At 44.8% G+C, this 18,787-nt stretch overlaps 1 protein-coding gene across 2 annotated transcripts in view; it reads left to right on the plus strand.

Moving 5' to 3' along the window:
* Positions 1 to 17,334: 17,334 nt before the first annotated feature.
* polm (polymerase (DNA directed), mu) overlaps positions 17,335 to 18,787 on the plus strand; it is a 28,165-nt gene continuing 26,712 nt past the window's right edge. For both annotated transcript variants that reach the window (XM_079524400.1, XM_079524401.1), the window contains exons 1-2: positions 17,335 to 17,628; positions 17,888 to 17,985. In XM_079524400.1, the coding sequence (XP_079380526.1) occupies positions 17,476 to 17,628; positions 17,888 to 17,985 (251 nt within the window). In that variant the 5' untranslated portion in view covers positions 17,335 to 17,475. The remainder of the gene's footprint in view (positions 17,629 to 17,887; positions 17,986 to 18,787) is intronic.

The following is an 18,787-nucleotide window of genomic DNA, read 5'->3' on the forward strand; positions in this document are numbered from 1 at the left end:
GCTCAGCTGATACAATACGATGTACGTCCAAAGGAACTATTATATATGACTTATGCATATAACTTGATATATGACATAAGCATGCGACATTATGACATCACAGGAACAAGGACAACACGCATGAGACATTATGACATCACAGGAACAAGGACAACACGCATATGACATGAGACATTATGACATCACAGGCTTCAGTCCAATGGAGGCTCTCCTACATAGACTTCTATTGGCTTCAGTCCAATGGAGGCTCTCCTACATAGACTTCTATTGGCTTCGGTCCAATGGAGGCTCTCCTACATAGACTTCTATTGGCTTCGGTCCAATGGAGGCTCTCCTACATAGACTTCTATTGGCTTCGGTCCAATGGAGGCTCTCCTACATAGACTTCTATTGGCTTCGGTCCAATGGAGGCTCTCCTACATAGACTTCTATTGGCTTCGGTCCAATGGAGGCTCTCCTACATAGACTTCTATTGGCTTCGGTCCAATGGAGGCTCTCCTACATAGACTTCTATTGTCTTCGGTCCAATGGAGGCTCTCCTACAAAGACTTCTATTGGCTTCGGTCCAATGGAGGCTCTCCTACATAGACTTCTATTGGCTTCGGTCCAATGGAGGCTCTCCTACATAGACTTCTATTGGCTTCAGTCCAATGGAGGCTCTCCTACATAGACTTCTATTGGCTTCAGTCCAATGGAGCCTCTCCTACATAGACTTCTATTGGCTTCAGTCCAATGGAGCCTCTCCTACATAGACTTCTATTGGCTTCAGTCCAATGGAGGCTCTCCTACATAGACTTCTATTGGCTTCAGTCCAATGGAGGCTCTCCTACATAGACTTCTATTGGCTTCAGTCCAATGGAGGCTCTCCTACATAGACTTCTATTGGCTTCGGTCCAATGGAGGCTCTCCTACATAGACTTCTATTGGCTTCGGTCCAATGGAGGCTCTCCTACATAGACTTCTATTGGCTTCGGTCCAATGGAGGCTCTCCTACATAGACTTCTATTGGCTTCGGTCCAATGGAGGCTCTCCTACATAGACTTCTATTGGCTTCGGTCCAATGGAGGCTCTCCTACATAGACTTCTATTGGCTTCGGTCCAATGGAGGCTCTCCAACATAGACTTCTATTGGCTTCGGTCCAATGGAGGCTCTCCTACATAGACTTCTATTGGCTTCGGTCCAATGGAGGCTCTCCTACATAGACTTCTATTGGCTTCGGTCCAATGGAGGCTCTCCTACATAGACTTCTATTGGCTTCGGTCCAATGGAGGCTCTCCTACATAGACTTCTATTGGCTTCGGTCCAATGGAGGCTCTCCTACATAGACTTCTATTGGCTTCGGTCCAATGGAGGCTCTCCTACATAGACTTCTATTGGCTTCGGTCCAATGGAGGCTCTCCTACATAGACTTCTATTGGCTTCGGTCCAATGGAGGCTCTCCTACATAGACTTCTATTGTCTTCGGTCCAATGGAGGCTCTCCTACATAGACTTCTATTGGCTTCGGTCCAATGGAGGCTCTCCTACATAGACTTCTATTGGCTTCGGTCCAATGGAGGCTCTCCTACATAGACTTCTATTGGCTTCGGTCCAATGGAGGCTCTCCTACATAGACTTCTATTGGCTTCGGTCCAATGGAGGCTCTCCTACATAGACTTCTATTGGCTTCGGTCCAATGGAGGCTCTCCTACATAGACTTCTATTGTCTTCGGTCCAATGGAGGCTCTCCTACAAAGACTTCTATTGGCTTCGGTCCAATGGAGGCTCTCCTACATAGACTTCTATTGGCTTCGGTCCAATGGAGGCTCTCCTACATAGACTTCTATTGGCTTCAGTCCAATGGAGGCTCTCCTACATAGACTTCTATTGGCTTCAGTCCAATGGAGCCTCTCCTACATAGACTTCTATTGGCTTCAGTCCAATGGAGCCTCTCCTACATAGACTTCTATTGGCTTCAGTCCAATGGAGGCTCTCCTACATAGACTTCTATTGGCTTCGGTCCAATGGAGGCTCTCCTACATAGACTTCTATTGGCTTCAGTCCAATGGAGGCTCTCCTACATAGACTTCTATTGGCTTCGGTCCAATGGAGGCTCTCCTACATAGACTTCTATTGGCTTCGGTCCAATGGAGGCTCTCCTACATAGACTTCTATTGGCTTCGGTCCAATGGAGGCTCTCCTACATAGACTTCTATTGGCTTCGGTCCAATGGAGGCTCTCCTACATAGACTTCTATTGGCTTCGGTCCAATGGAGGCTCTCCTACATAGACTTCTATTGGCTTCGGTCCAATGGAGGCTCTCCAACATAGACTTCTATTGGCTTCGGTCCAATGGAGGCTCTCCTACATAGACTTCTATTGGCTTCGGTCCAATGGAGGCTCTCCTACATAGACTTCTATTGGCTTCGGTCCAATGGAGGCTCTCCTACATAGACTTCTATTGGCTTCGGTCCAATGGAGGCTCTCCTACATAGACTTCTATTGGCTTCGGTCCAATGGAGGCTCTCCTACATAGACTTCTATTGGCTTCGGTCCAATGGAGGCTCTCCTACATAGACTTCTATTGGCTTCGGTCCAATGGAGGCTCTCCTACATAGACTTCTATTGGCTTCGGTCCAATGGAGGCTCTCCTACATAGACTTCTATTGTCTTCGGTCCAATGGAGGCTCTCCTACATAGACTTCTATTGTCTTCGGTCCAATGGAGGCTCTCCTACATAGACTTCTATTGTCTTCGGTCCAATGGAGGCTCTCCTACATAGACTTCTATTGGCTTCGGTCCAATGGAGGCTCTCCTACATAGACTTCTATTGGCTTCGGTCCAATGGAGGCTCTCCTACATAGACTTCTATTGGCTTCGGTCCAATGGAGGCTCTCCTACATAGACTTCTATTGGCTTCGGTCCAATGGAGGCTCTCCTACATAGACTTCTATTGGCTTCAGTCCAATGGAGGCTCTCCTACATAGACTTCTATTGGCTTCAGTCCAATGGAGGCTCTCCTACATAGACTTCTATTGGCTTCAGTCCAATGGAGGCTCTCCTACATAGACTTCTATTGGCTTCAGTCCAATGGAGGCTCTCCTACATAGACTTCTATTGGCTTCAGTCCAATGGAGCCTCTCCTACATAGACTTCTATTGGCTTCAGTCCAATGGAGGCTCTCCTACATAGACTTCTATTGGCTTCAGTCCAATGGAGGCTCTCCTACATAGACTTCTATTGGCTTCAGTCCAATGGAGGCTCTCCTACATAGACTTCTATTGGCTTCAGTCCAATGGAGGCTCTCCTACATAGACTTCTATTGGCTTCAGTCCAATGGAGGCTCTCCTACATAGACTTCTATTGGCTTCAGTCCAATGGAGGCTCTCCTACATAGACTTCTATTGGCTTCAGTCCAATGGAGGCTCTCCTACATAGACTTCTATTGGCTTCAGTCCAATGGAGGCTCTCCTACATAGACTTCTATTGGCTTCAGTCCAATGGAGGCTCTCCTACATAGACTTCTATTGGCTTCAGTCCAATGGAGGCTCTCCTACATAGACTTCTATTTGCTTCAGTCCAATGGAGGCTCTCCTACATAGACTTCTATTGAATGGGGACAACCGGAAGTTTACGGAATGCATTGGAGTCTATGGGCTCGCGCCGAGTACATAAACCACGTGACAAGGCTGTTTTCTGCCCCCTCGATGTCGTAACTCAATCTTACTCTATGGCTCTGACGTCTCATATTGACAATGAAAGGAGAAATTAGGTCAAATGTCCGCCAAATATGACATAAATTTGTGGCAACACAAACATTGAATGCCATTGACAATGAACGGAAAATGTACATCATTATGTAGACGAGCAAATCGGCCAACCAATCACATAAATTCAGTTGTTCATGAGATGATAATGGTAAGAACCCTGCCTCTCATAAGATGCAATGGAAAAGTTCTAGCTGCACTCACGTGTAAAAAATGCCCCATAAAACTTTCAGATGCTGCTTTTCTCCCAGCGTGCAGGAAGAATGATTAGGATTTCTTTGAGTGGTGTAAACCACTCCTACAACTGGCTTTGTTTGTGCAGAAAAAATGAGCATGGTTGTTATGTTCACCCTGTTCATCCGGGTGTGATTTCATTACGTCAGACATGATTTCATTACGTCAGACAGGCTAAGACCTTACACCACTCAGTTCACACGGGTGTGATTTTTTATTATTGTATTCTCTCACTCTTGAAATATATAATCCATTGGTTTCTGTTGTGTTTGAACAATAATAGTAATTCAAAGCAGTTGTCCTCAAAACCACACCTCCAGTCGCTGTCATAAGAACGAGATGTGCGCTCATGATAACGGCAGCAGAGCCTGGTTGTCCATGGCTGCACGCGCACCTGCAGCCCATCAAAATCCTGCTTGGGGCGCCAGATTGCTCAGGACCGGTCCTGGGTAAGATCAACATATGGAATGAATTCTGTTGTACTGGCCATATATGGAGCATGTCTTGAGTGTACAGGGTTTGATGAGGTCAGATCAACATATGGAATGTCAGAACAGGTCAGCTCCATATAGATCTAAGGGTGGCAGCGGGGGCAGTGTCTTGAGTGTAAAGGGTTTGATGAGGGCCCAGGTAGGGCTGGGCCGTAATTTTCAGGCCTGTTGAGAACTCTAGTTTTCGCCGACTGCCGGGCGCGGTTTGAGGTCAGATGTAGCTGGCCAATATTGATACATCAGGGATCTCCATACTGTATGGGCTTAATTGCGACATCAGGTTGTATTTACTATGACATCAGGGATCTCCGATGCCATGTGATGTCCGATGCCATGTGATGTTACGAGACCTGGGCACCATATATTGGGGCTTTCCCATGTATGGGGATTTAGAGTGTTACACTGACTGACGGACAAAAATGTACGATTTCATAGTAAACGCGACCTGCGGTCACAATAAGGCCTTATATAAACGGTTGCTTATTCACAATAGAACCAAATATTGGCATCCTGGGGGCAGAGAGCACTGAGGGGGAAGGTGCCCAACCCCCAGAAAAGGGCACCATTTTGGGGTGGACTTTTTGTGGGGGTCCCTTGTGCCATTTCACATCAGAAATATCCAACTAGGATGTTCCACAATAACTTGGCCTGTGTCATTGGACAGTAAAATAATACATTCTAATTTCTATTTCATAAAAATATATAATATTTATTTGTGTGTGTGTGTGTGTGTGTGTGTGTGTGTGTGTGTGTGTGTGTGTGTGTGTGTGTGTGTGTGTGTGTGTGTGTGTGTGTGTGTGTGTGTGTGTGTGTGTGTGTGGTGGGTAGGCGTTTCTTTCAGTGGGGATCACTTCATGGATGGATTTAATGACTTTTGCAGTAAAAGTAAAACTTCTGACCATCCATTTCATGAAGAGGACATCTTAAAGATATGAAAAAACAATGTCACATTTTGTTGATAAATAGTAGGACCAAAATTACAGAAAAGTAAACTTTTTGCTATTTCCGCCTTTTTAAGGCCTTATATAAAAGGCTGCTGATTCACATTAGAACCAAATATTGGCATTCTGATTGTTCTGGGATGTAGGCACACTACCTGTAGACAATTTGTGCAAGTATGATGTAAAAAAAAAAAAAAAAAAAAAAAAAAAGTATGATGTAAAAAATGACAGAGGATTTACTTGGAACTCTCTCTTTCAGATAGGCGTTTTTTATTGCCTATGTGGTGAGTCACTTCATGGATCAATTTGAAGACTTTTGCAGTAAAAGTAAATCTCGGGACAATCCATTTCATGAACGGGACATCCTAAAGATATGAAAAAACTATGTCCCGTTTTGTTATACCTCGGGGAGGGGTATAGTCAACTTTTGGGGCTTTTGTTCCTGCACTAACAGCCCTCCTATGAGACACAGACTCAGTAGAAAACAAATGATGATATTTTATCATGAACATTAGTCAGGACTAATTACATGAACATTAGTCAGGACTAATTACATGAACATTAGTCAGGACTAATTACATGAACATTAGTCAGGACTAATTACATGAAGAAATACTCATTATGCAGAATTGCTTACATTAAATAGGGCTTAAGTGGTTAACAAATGTTTTGTTAAATCTGCAAAGTAACTATATAGCAATGTGTTTCCAAATAACTGTAGTGGAGTTTAGTGGAGTAGAAGTATATATAAAGTGCTACTAAATGGCACTCAAAAGTACCCCTCCTCTTTGTGTCTGTATAGCTTATTCCGGTTTAGCGGGAACCGGAATAAGTCGTGCGATCGGAGTAAGCTCCATCCACCGGGCGTTGGTACAGAAAGACAAACTGCTGGAGGTGGCCGGGGGCCTCGTGTGGGAAATCAACAACTACCTGGACGACCAGTACGAGGCGCGAGAGGCAGACGACATCGTCAGAGACGCCCTGGCGCTGGTGGAAGAGGGCACGGTCAAATACAACATCATGCACGACAACTGTGAGCACTTTGTCACCAGGCTTCGCTATGGCGTCGCACGCTCCCTGCAGGTTGGTGCCAATTTATAGTTTCCTCTAGAGCAGTGGTTTCCAAACTTTTTCATGTCAAGGACCCCCAAATTGACACTAATTAGCCCCGCGGACCCCCATTTAAAAAGATATGCCAAGAATCCCATAAAATAAGATAATATCGTTACGGCTCTAGCAGTGATTTTCAACCCGTTTAATTTCAGGGACCCCCAGTTTGACATGCATTAGTCTACGGACCCCCATTTAATAGCATTTCTATCTCTGGGACCCCCAATTTATATTGTAAAAGCAATGCTATTTTTTTGTTCTTTTAGGATTGATTAGGATTGAAATATGTCCCAAACCGCCCCCTAAGGTCTTCCACTGCGGGCCTGCTCGCTTTGCCTAAAAAAATGGCAACTAAAAAATACGGGGAAGCAGCGTTTTGCTTCTACGGGCCGACGGCGTGGAACAAACTCCCACTGTACCTTCGACAGGCAGCCTCTGTAGACATTTTTAAAGCGCAGCTCAAGACTCACTTCTACACTCTTGCTTTTAATTGATCTTTTAATTTGTTTGTTATTCATGTCCTCACTGTATTGCATTACTGCTCTTGTTTTTTTTATGTTTATGCCTTGCTTTTCTTTTTCTTTTCTCCATTGCTCTGTAAAGCACTTTGAGCTGCATTTCATGTCATGAAAGGTGCTATCCCACGATTTTGTAACCCATTTTTCACCCCTGTGTCAATTATCTAATGTGATCCTGGGCTCTACACAATGCTAATTTAACTCTGAGAGTGTACAAATGGTACACTCTCTGAGTTACAGATCCATAAGGGTCCATTTGGTTCCAAATTATAATTTAGCTGGGTCCCCCCTGGATCTCCCTCAAGTACCCCTGGCGGTCCCCGGACCACACTTTGGGAACCACTGCTCTAGAGCACAATTTACAATGTAGGCATTTAGCAGACGCTCTTAATCCAGAGCGATTTACATCAAGCAATAACAAAAAAGCATGGCAATACATCACATACATAAAAAGTAGTTATCATGAAACATGCGTAAGCTAATAACGTAACAGTGGAGTATCTATATACATATAAACTATACATACTATACTATACTATACATATGTACTATAAAGTGCTATGACGACATAAAATGCAATTCTAGTACTGTCTACGTAACATGCTATAAGTCTGTAAAATGCTATCTAAGTCAAAGTGCTACGGGCCATGATGGAGTCTGAAAAGGTGGGTTTTCAGACTACGGCGGAAGATTGGGAGTGAGGCTGCAGTTCTGATTGTAATGGGAAGTGCATTCCATAGTTTTAGAGCCAGAAGGGAGAAGAGTTTGGGACGTGTGGAGCGTTGTCCCGGCGTTTTAGTGAAGGTACTTCCAGTTTGCCTACGTGATGATAGTGCTGTCAAACAAGTCTATGAAGCTATATGAGATTTATGAAAAAAGTTAACATTTTAATATAATATGTAGTGGGGGTGCATGTGGGGTCCCTGTTTATATCTCTGTCAGCTGAGGGGTCCTTGGCCTGAAAAACCACCAGGCCCTATTATGTTCGTATGTTGCTGCTGATAATGCCTCTGTGTGCATGTCCTTACTTTTGTATTGTCACATTGCACTGCCATCCCAAATATTACAATACATTTGTAATCTAATATCTGACTGTATTGTGTGTTCTTCTTGCAGATCGAGGAGGCTGCTGCTAGACAATCATTGGTCAGGCTATTCGTCGGTTCGACACGTGCTAAGGCTGATAGCCCTTGTACAAGGCTTCTTTGACTATGCATGCACCTCCTGGTACCACAGCACCTCAAAGGCTCCCAAAACAAACTGGTCAGGCTCCTACTTGGCCTCACCCCCCGAACCCACCTCACCCAAGCCCACTTTGACAGACTGGCATGGCTTAGGGTCGGCGACAGAGTACAGCATCTTGCAATGGGTCTGGTCCACAAGATTCGATACTCCACCAAGATACCCATGTACCTGTGTAGATACTTCCTTAATGTTAACGAAGTCCATACCCACAACACCAGAGGGAGTGCAACGAGCCATGTTCAACCCAGATTCGGCACAAACAAGGGACTAAATTATTTTCGCTCCTATGCCACCAAAATGTGGAACGCCCTACCAACAGTCATTAAGACATGCAAATCCCTTGACTCCTTCAAAACCGCTCTCAAAGGGCACCTACGGATGGCTGCAATTCGAAACTGGCCCCCGTAAAATCTGAATCCCCCCCCACCGCCCCCCCCCCCCCCCCCCCCATTTTCCCCTCACTGTATATGTTTCTTTTCCCTTTTTACCTCCATTATGATGAATTCCTGTACTGTTCTTTGTCTATATAGAAGTGTCTATTTGTACGTCTCTTAATGTTTTGATGAATTGAACATGGTGGACCCTGTTGTAAACAAGTGTAATGCTTAATTGGGTCGTCCACTCACAGTTAACAGCCTTTGTATTGAGTTTGTGCTTGAAATGTACTGTAATTCTGCAAACTGTTAATAACATTTTCAATCAAATCAATCAAGAGACAGCTGGAATCTTACTTTTTTTTTTACTTTTAAATTTGTATCCAATGATTTTGTGACCCATTTTTTCACCCGGTGCCAATTGCCCAATACTGGGCGCTACCACTCTCCCTCTGCCAACCTGAGGAGTGCCCCGAACTGAGCTCATTGCTTCTATCAATGCATGAGGAGTTGAGTGAGCAGCCATTTATTTTCCCCTCCCATCAGGCTGGCCGGCAGGGGGAGACCAGGATTACTGCATGTTATTTTTTGTGAGGGTACCTATACCCTAGGCCGGGCCTAGGGGGACAATGGGGAGAACATGCAAACTCCACACAGAAAGGCCATTTCTCCAACCCCATGGGCACTGATGACGCAGAGGAGAGAACACATAGAACTACTACTACTTGATCTAGCCCCCCGAACCCACCTCACCCCTGCCCACTTCGACAGGCTGGAATGGCTTAGGGTCGACGACAGAGTACAGCATCTTGCAATGGGTCTGGTCCACAAGATTCGATACACCACCAAGATACCCATGTACCTGTCTAGATACTTCCTTAATGTTAACGAAGTCCACACCCACAACACCAGAGGGAGTGCAACAAACCATGTTCAACCCAGATTCGGCACAAACAAGGGACTAAATTATTTTCGCTCCTATGCCACCAAAATGTGGAACGCCCTACCAACAGTCATTAAGACATGCAAATCCCTTGACTCCTTCAAAACCGCTCTCAAAGGGCACCTACGGATGGCTGTAATTCGAAACTGGCCCCCGTAAAATCTGAATCGAATAGAACCCTGCAGGACCTTCTAGCTGTGAGGCAACAGCGCTACTTACTGGAGTGACTGCACCACTGCATGTGCCCCACGCTGGTTGAATACCTACCTGTCAGCATCAGAGCCCTACCTCATCAGAGCCCTACCTCATCAGAGCCCTACCTCATCAGAGCCCTACCTCATCAGAGCCCTACCTCATCAGAGCCCTACCTCATCAGAGCCCTACCTCATCAGAGCCCTACCTCATCAGAGCCCTACCTCATCAGAGCCCTACCTCATCAGAGCCCTACCTCATCAGAGCCCTACCTCATCAGAGCCCTACCTCATCAGAGCCCTACCTCATCAGAGCCCTACCTCATCAGAGCCCTACCTCATCCTGTTGGGAGACTAACATCAGAGCCCTACCTCATCCTGTTGAATACCTACCTGTCAGCATCAGAGCCCTACCTCATCCTGTTGAATACCTACCTGTCAGCATCAGAGCCCTACCTCATCAGAGCCCTACCTCATCAGAGCCCTACCTCATCAGAGCCCTACCTCATCAGAGCCCTACCTCATCCTGTTGGGAGACTAACAACAGCTGGTTGAATACCTACCTGTCAGCATCAGAGCCCTACCTCATCAGAGCCCTACCTCATCAGAGCCCTACCTCATCAGAGCCCTACCTCATCAGAGCCCTACCTCATCAGAGCCCTACCTCATCAGAGCCCTACCTCATCAGAGCCCTACCTCATCAGAGCCCTACCTCATCCTGTTGAATACCTACCTGTCAGCATCAGAGCCCTACCTCATCCTGTTGGGAGACTAACATCAGAGCCCTACCTCATCCTGTTGGGAGACTAACATCAGAGCCCTACCTCATCCTGTTGGGAGACTAATACCTACCTGTCAGCATCAGAGCCCTACCTCATCCTGTTGGGAGACTAATACCTACCTGTCAGCATCAGAGCCCTACCTCATCCTGTTGGGAGACTAATACCTACCTGTCAGCATCAGAGCCCTACCTCATCAGAGCCCTACCTCATCAGAGCCCTACCTCATCAGAGCCCTACCTCATCAGAGCCCTACCTCATCCTGTTGGGAGACTAACAGCATCAGAGCCCTAGCTACCTCATCCTGTTGGGAGACTAACAGCATCAGAGCCCTACCTCATCCTGTTGGGAGACTAACAACAGCATCAGAGCCCTACCTCATCCTGTTGGGAGACTAACATCAGAGCCCTACCTCATCCTGTTGGGAGACTAACATCAGAGCCCTACCTCATCCTGTTGGGAGACTAATACCTACCTGTCAGCATCAGAGCCCTACCTCATCCTGTTGGGAGACTAATACCTACCTGTCAGCATCAGAGCCCTACCTCATCCTGTTGGGAGACTAATACCTACCTGTCAGCATCAGAGCCCTACCTCATCAGAGCCCTACCTCATCAGAGCCCTACCTCATCAGAGCCCTACCTCATCAGAGCCCTACCTCATCCTGTTGGGAGACTAACAGCATCAGAGCCCTAGCTACCTCATCCTGTTGGGAGACTAACAGCATCAGAGCCCTACCTCATCCTGTTGGGAGACTAACAACAGCATCAGAGCCCTACCTCATCCTGTTGGGAGACTAACAACAGCATCAGAGCCCTACCTCATCCTGTTGGGAGACTAACAACAGGGCCCTACCTCATCATCAGAGCCCTACCTCATCCTGTTGGGAGACTAACAACAGGGCCCTACCTCATCAGAGCCCTACCTCATCCTGTTGGGAGACTAACAACAGGGCCCTACCTCATCAGAGCCCTACCTCATCAGAGCCCTACCTCATCCTGTTGGGAGACTAACAACAGGGCCCTACCTCATCAGAGCCCTACCTCATCAGAGCCCTACCTCATCCTGTTGGGAGACTAACAACAGGGCCCTACCTCATCAGAGCCCTACCTCATCATCAGAGCCCTACCTCATCATCAGAGCCCTACCTCATCCTGTTGGGAGACTAACAGCATCAGAGCCCTACCTCATCCTGTTGGGAGACTAACAACAGGGCCCTACCTCATCCTGTTGGGAGACTAGCATCAGAGCCCTACCTCATCCTGTTGGGAGACTAACATCAGAGCCCTACCTCATCAGAGCCCTACCTCATCAGAGCCCTACCTCATCAGAGCCCTACCTCATCCTGTTGGGAGACTAACAACATCAGAGCCCTACCTCATCAGAGCCCTACCTCATCCTGTTGGGAGACTAACAGCATCAGAGCCCTACCTCATCAGAGCCCTACCTCATCAGAGCCCTACCTCATCCTGTTGGGAGACTAACAACAGCTTCATTCAACTTTCAAATCAAGCTCACACAGTACACACTCTTTTTTTCACCTATTAGACCTATAAAAATGTACTGAAGAAGGACTCTAGTGGCTTAGCCATAGAGCAGTATGAAGAAGGAGTCTAGTGGCTTAGCCATAGAGCAGTATGAAGAAGGAGTCTAGTGGCTTAGCCATAGAGCAGTATGAAGAAGGACTCTAGTGGCTTAGCCATAGAGCAGTATGAAGAAGGAGTCTAGTGGCTTAGCCATAGAGCAGTATGAAGAAGGACTCTAGTGGCTTAGCCATAGAGCAGTATGAAGAAGGACTCTAGTGGCTTAGCCATAGAGCAGTATGAAGAAGGACTCTAGTGGCTTAGCCATAGAGCAGTATGAAGAAGGACTCTAGTGGCTTAGCCATAGAGCAGTATGAAGAAGTAGGTGTAATGGTGGAGGAATTTACATTGAAAACATAAAGAACACAAGAGACTGAAAATTATAATGCTTATGAAATTATTGAAGAGAAGACCAATTCAGACATAAATCAGGGTAAACCGGTCCGTCGGCTCTGGTCAGGCTCGGCCAGTCCCCTCACCTGTGCCATTTCCAACCTAACCCTGCACCTGCCAGTTGATTACTTAGGCCTGACTCACACCTTTACAACAGACTGATGTATGCTTGTTGTATGAGATGTATAGCTGATGCAAGCTCGCAATGCATTTCCAATGGGAGTCACATGGTTTGACACAACATTTGTGTTGTATGAGGGGGAGGGGGGGCAGTCGAAACAGAGCCGAAAGCCATACAACACAAATGTTGTGTCAAACCATGTGACTCCCATTGGAAATGCATTGCGAGCTTGCATCAGCTATACATCTCATACAACAAGCATGCATCAATGTTGTATGCTAGATGTAAAGGTGTGAGTTGGGCCTTAACCAGTCCACTTTTCACAGTCAGTTTGCACTCTTCACACACAGGCAGACAGACAAATACAGAGATCTCCATGTGGGACACAGACAGATACAGAGATCTCCATGTGGGACACAGACAGACAGTTAAAACGGGTGTTATGGCAAGTTGACAACGGGTATTATTACGTTCCCAAGTTGCATCGTTCCCAAGTAGGCCGGTAGCTGACGGGCACGTACAGGTATAGTGTTTTAAAAAGAAGGGAGATCACAGAACCTACTGAATGACTTGAACACAGGTGCTTCCTTCTTATGTTGCATGTCTGTATTATAATCGCCAATCAGGATTTTCTCTACACATTCCTCCCAATCTAAGCACCCCTCAAGTATATCATAGAACCCATGTTGGTCAGGCGGTCTGACGGTGCCCACTAATACTGATTTAGCATTTTTGAAAATTAATTCAACCCACACGGTTTCAATTTCATCATGCTACAAGTCAGTACGAGTAATGTATTCCGTATCTTTGTGAATATACATGCACACACCTCCACCATGCTTGTTTCTGTCGTTCCTAATGATAGAATAGTTCTCTATTTCAATCTCTGGGTCCTTGGTGGACTCATCAAGTTTTGTTTCAGAGAAGCTCAGGATCTTTGCCTTACCGCTTTGAAATAACGGCGTCTACGGTCACATGGTTTGACCAAACACTTGTGTTTGATTGCCCCCCTCCCCCCATCAAACACAAGTGTTTGGTCAAACCATGTGACTTCCATTGGAAAAGCATTGAGGCGGCCATGAAACACAGACATGTCCGTCTGATATGTGTGTGTACAGGGCCCAAGGGAGGGCCTTCTGTGATCAAGGTTCAGCCTGAAGAGAGTTCTCATCCTGTTTGGTTTTACTCAGTTGTGTTTGCCTAAGTATTTATTTTGTTGGTCTATTTGTGGCCAGTATTTACTTTTGACCTTTTGATATTTGAATTGTTGTCTTTGCCCTGAAGAAAACTCTCTGGAGGTTGGGGAGAATAAAAACCCTTAAACTACCATTTCTGACTTTCTTGGAGCCTTGGCCGTTCGGGCAACTTCACAGACCTAATATTAATAGGCCAAGCAGAGATGGACATGAAAACTTGCATATTTCTGTATTCTGGGTTATCTCATGCTAAAATCTGCTGATGCCTATATTGATTTTATTGTTGTTGAACTAAGCTCTATGCAGTTTTGTAACTCTTCAAATAGGGTAGGCATAATAAAGCCATCTTTTTGGTTACATATATGTTTAAAGCACTGGCTTTGATTGATTGATTGATTGATTGAAATATTTATTAACAGTTTGCAGAATTACAGTACATTTCAAGCACAAACTCAATACAAAGACTGTTAACTGAGTGGACGACCCAATTAAGCATTACACTTGTTTACAAGTGTGTGTGTGTGTGGGGGGGGCACATTCACCCATTATGGACTGAAGCCCATTCTAAAAAGCCTTCTTAATCCTGACCTAAGTTTTCTAGGTTTTTTTCCCACATTGTAACCAGGGTAGTGTTGGTATCAATATGCATTAGGTATAACGGTACATGTTCATGTTATGAACAACTAGAACTGAGTGCCTACTTGCTTGTTGCGCACTAGTAGCGCAAGCAGAGCGCGCAAGTACTGTCGACCGCTACAAACTGTCAAATCTCAGCTTCTTAAAAGAAATGCCTCTATGTATATGTAATTTGTAAGTTGATTAGCGGTATAATGTGGTTACTTTGCGTATGCCCCGTTTGATGCGTATGTATCGTAGCAGCATAATGACGTCAGGGTATAACTAGCTCTCAATGATGACGTAATAAAGATGTGGATTAAAGGACCCAATGCCCGGGTGTAATTGGTTTTCGATGGTGACGTAATGACGATATGCAGACACAATAGACGTTGCAGAATCTGAGCTGCTGGGTGACATTTTCAACATTTTTCAAAAAGTTTCAACATTTTTCAACATTTTTCAACATTTTTCATCATTTTTCATCATTTTTCATCATTTTTTATCCTTTTTCATCATTTTTTCAACATTTTCATCATTTTTCAGTCAGAGGAATGCATTAGAGACAGTCCTGACATTGCAGACACAATAGACGTTGCAGAATCTGAGCTGCTGGGTGACATTTTCAACATTTTTTCAACATTTTTTCAACCTTTTTTCAACATTTTTCATCATTTTTTCAACATTTTCATCATTTTTCAGTCAGAGGAATGCATTAGAGACAGTCCTGACAGTGCAGACACAATAGACGTTGCAGAATCTGAGCTGCTGGGTGACATTTTCAACATTTTTCAACATTTTTTCAACATTTTTCAACATTTTTCATCATTTTTCATCATTTTTCATCATTTTTTCAACATTTTCATCATGTTTCAGTCAGAGGAATGCATTAGAGACAGTCCTGACATTGCAGACACAATAGACGTTGCAGAATCTGAGCTGCTGGGTGACATTTTCAACATTTTTCAACATTTTTTCAACATTTTTCAACATTTTTCATCATTTTTCATCATTTTTCATCATTTTTTCAACATTTTCATCATGTTTCAGTCAGAGGAATGCATTAGAGACAGTCCTGACATTGCAGACACAATAGACGTTGCAGAATCTGAGCTGCTGGGTGACATTTTCAACATTTTTCAACATTTTTCATCATTTTTATCATTTTTCAGTCAGAGGAATGCATTAGAGACAGTCCTGACATTGCAGACACAATAGACGTTGCAGAATCTGAGCTGCTGGGTGACATTTTCAACATTTTTAAAAACATTTTCATCATTTTTCATCATTTTTCATAATTTCTTTGCAGACAAATAAGTAACAAACTAACATGAGAACATTAAACGTTATCGAGTTGGAGGAGGAGGAGGAGAAGGTTCACGTGGAAGGTAATGCAGATTGTATTCTGTTGATGTGCCAAACTGCTGCTGGCTGCTGTGATGATAATATATAGACCTATGTCTTCTATATTGTGTTCTGAAGGTCGGGCTGTACTGCCACTAGTGTTAATGTTATATTTTGTATTGTGTTCTCGGGCCGCTGCGCTGTGCTGTGCTGTGCTGCTGCGCTGCTGCTGCTGCTGGCGCTGTGTGCCAATGATGCCCCCTCTCCTGTTGTGTTCTCTTTTCTGGTCTGTGTACCAGTGTGCGACGCACACACTGTTTAGTATTTACTATTATAGTTTTTTTCAGTTTTCTGCATGTTTGTAGCTACTTTCCCGCGCTAGCCTGGTGGCCCCGCCTCCTTGAAATTACATCCGCTCATGCGCGAGTGTCTCTGACGTAAGGTGTGTGTGTGTGTGTGTGTGTGTGCATGTGTGCGTGTGTGTGTGTGCGTGCGTGCGTGCGTGCGTGCGTGCGTGTGTGTGTGTGTGTGTGCGCGTGTGTGTGAACCCAGTGTACTCTCTGCTGCCCCATCTGGCGGAGTCAGGTTAGTCCTACAATACTGCTGCTCAGTGTTGCCATGTTTCATTTGTACACTCTCAGAGTTACAAATGAAATGAAATGAAATGAAATCTATATTTACCCAGGGTATCTGGGCTAAGCTCAAGAACTTGTTTCCAGCCAGGCCCTGCTCATAGAACACATTTCATCGTAGTGGTTCAATGCCTTGTTCAAGGGCACTTCAGCGGTGGTAATTTGAACGTGTCGGACGGCTGATTCGAACTAGGAACCTTCCGGTATCAAGACCGCGCCGCTATCCGTTCGGCCACCGCTGCCACCATAATATAAGGGTCCATTTGGTTCCTAACTATCATATAGCTGGGGACCCCCTGGAACTCCCTCAATTGGACTTAAAGGGAACCACTGGCCTATGTACAGTATATATATCTGCCACGGAGCCGACTTGGGGACCCAACGCAGCTCCTCCAAGGAAAACAAACAAATGAACGGAGCTGAACGTGAATCCCCCCCCACCGCCCACCCCCTTTTTTCCCTCACTGTATATGTTTCTTTTCCCTTTTTACCTCCTTTATGATGAATTCCTGTTCTGTCCTTTGTCTATATAGAAGTGTCTATTTGTACATCTCTAAATGTTTTTGATGAATTGAACATTGTGGACCCTATTGGAAACAAGTGTAATGCTTAATTGGGTCGTCCACTCACAGTTAACAGCCTTTGTATTGAGTTTGTGCTTGAAATGTACTGTAATTCTGCAAACTGTTAATACATTTTTCAATCAATCAATCAAAAGTATGTTTTTGACCACTCACCCGCCCCACACGCACAGTACAGCAGGTGGCGGTATGGTGCCATGAAAGATATCATTGGACAATCAATCGAAGAACAAAACGACAACAAACCGAGTGAACAGTGCGCATGCGCGTGTCTCTCAGTAGAGGTAGAGAGTGCAGTCTCTTCCAGGAACTAACTTGGGACAAAGTATATAGACCTGTCAACTTATTTAATGCCACGATCAAAAACACTTTATACCGCGTTGATCTCAGAGAGCAACGCAATGACATTATATTATTATTACGTTTAGATGCGGGATCATGCGGCCGATTTTAGATGACAGGCTTAGAGCACCAGAGAAGAGAAACCCAACCATGGTTCCATTGAAGCGAAGGAGAGTCGTCTCCTCCTGTGACAGCAGTACTAGTGATGTCTCTAACACTAACAACAACAGGATAAAATTCCAGCAGCAGGTTTTTTTCCCTCACTGTATATGTTTCTTTTCCCTTTTTAACTCCTTTATGATGAATTCCTGTTCTGTCTATAGAAGTGTCTATTTGTACGTCTCTAAATATTTTGATGATTTGAACATGGTGGACCCTATTGGAAACAAGTGTAATGCTTAATTGGGTCGTCCACTCACAGTTAACAGCCTTTGTATTGAGTTTGTGCTTGAAATGTACTGTAATTCTGCAAACTGTTAATAAATTCTTCAATCAATCAATCAATCAGGTCTTGTTCCTCTTGGAGAGGAAGATGGGTTCGAGTCGCAGAGCTTTCCTCACACGGCTGGGCCGAAGCAAAGGCTTCCGCATAGAGGAGAGGTTCAGGTGAGATGGTTTTCAACCAGTGGTCCTTGATGGGGGTTCCAGGGTGGCTATTTTTCAATAGCTAAAGTATAACATAATTACACTTAAAACACCAAAAGGGGTTCCCGCCCCAAAATGCGATGATGGAGAGTTGGTAACCAAATGGACCCTTATAGATCTAATATAAATAGATTTAGGGGCAGCGGTGTCCGAACGGTTTGCGGAGCGGTCTTGTTATCGGAAGGTCGCCAGTTCGTATCCCCGGACCGGCACGTTAAAATTACCACCGCTGAAGTGCCCTTGAGCAAGGCATTGGACCCCTACCATGAAATGTTCTATGAGCAGGGTCTGGCTGTAAACAAGCATCTCGAGCTTAGTCCATTCACCCTGGGTAAACAAAGAACTTTGCTTTGCTTTGCTTTGATCTTTAACTCCTGAGAGCGTAAAATAATACCAAATGGAGTCTGGACCCTTAAGGGTCTATTTTATTTAATGTTATGCTCTCAACAGTTAAATTGTTAAACATCTGCATTACTTTAATTTACTATAGAAGTTACACAATTAGAGAATGTAGAATAATTGTTATTTTGAGCAACGTTTGGCCTGTTATCTCTAGCTTCCAAAGGTGCCAACATCAATACAGCATGGAATTGTGGACAAAATCGTATCCAACGACTACAAAATATTAATATTATAAGTTTGGGGTCCGAGAGGCTAAATGTCATCAAATGGTGGTCCGTGGACCTTGATATGAATAGGGTTGAACACTAGCTCTGGTCCATAGCTCTAATGCTTTTCATTTAGAGCTATGTTACTCTCGACT

Source organism: Electrona antarctica (genome assembly GCF_951216825.1).
Source record: "Electrona antarctica genome assembly, chromosome: 16".
NCBI classification, from domain to species: Eukaryota; Metazoa; Chordata; class Actinopteri; order Myctophiformes; family Myctophidae; genus Electrona; species Electrona antarctica.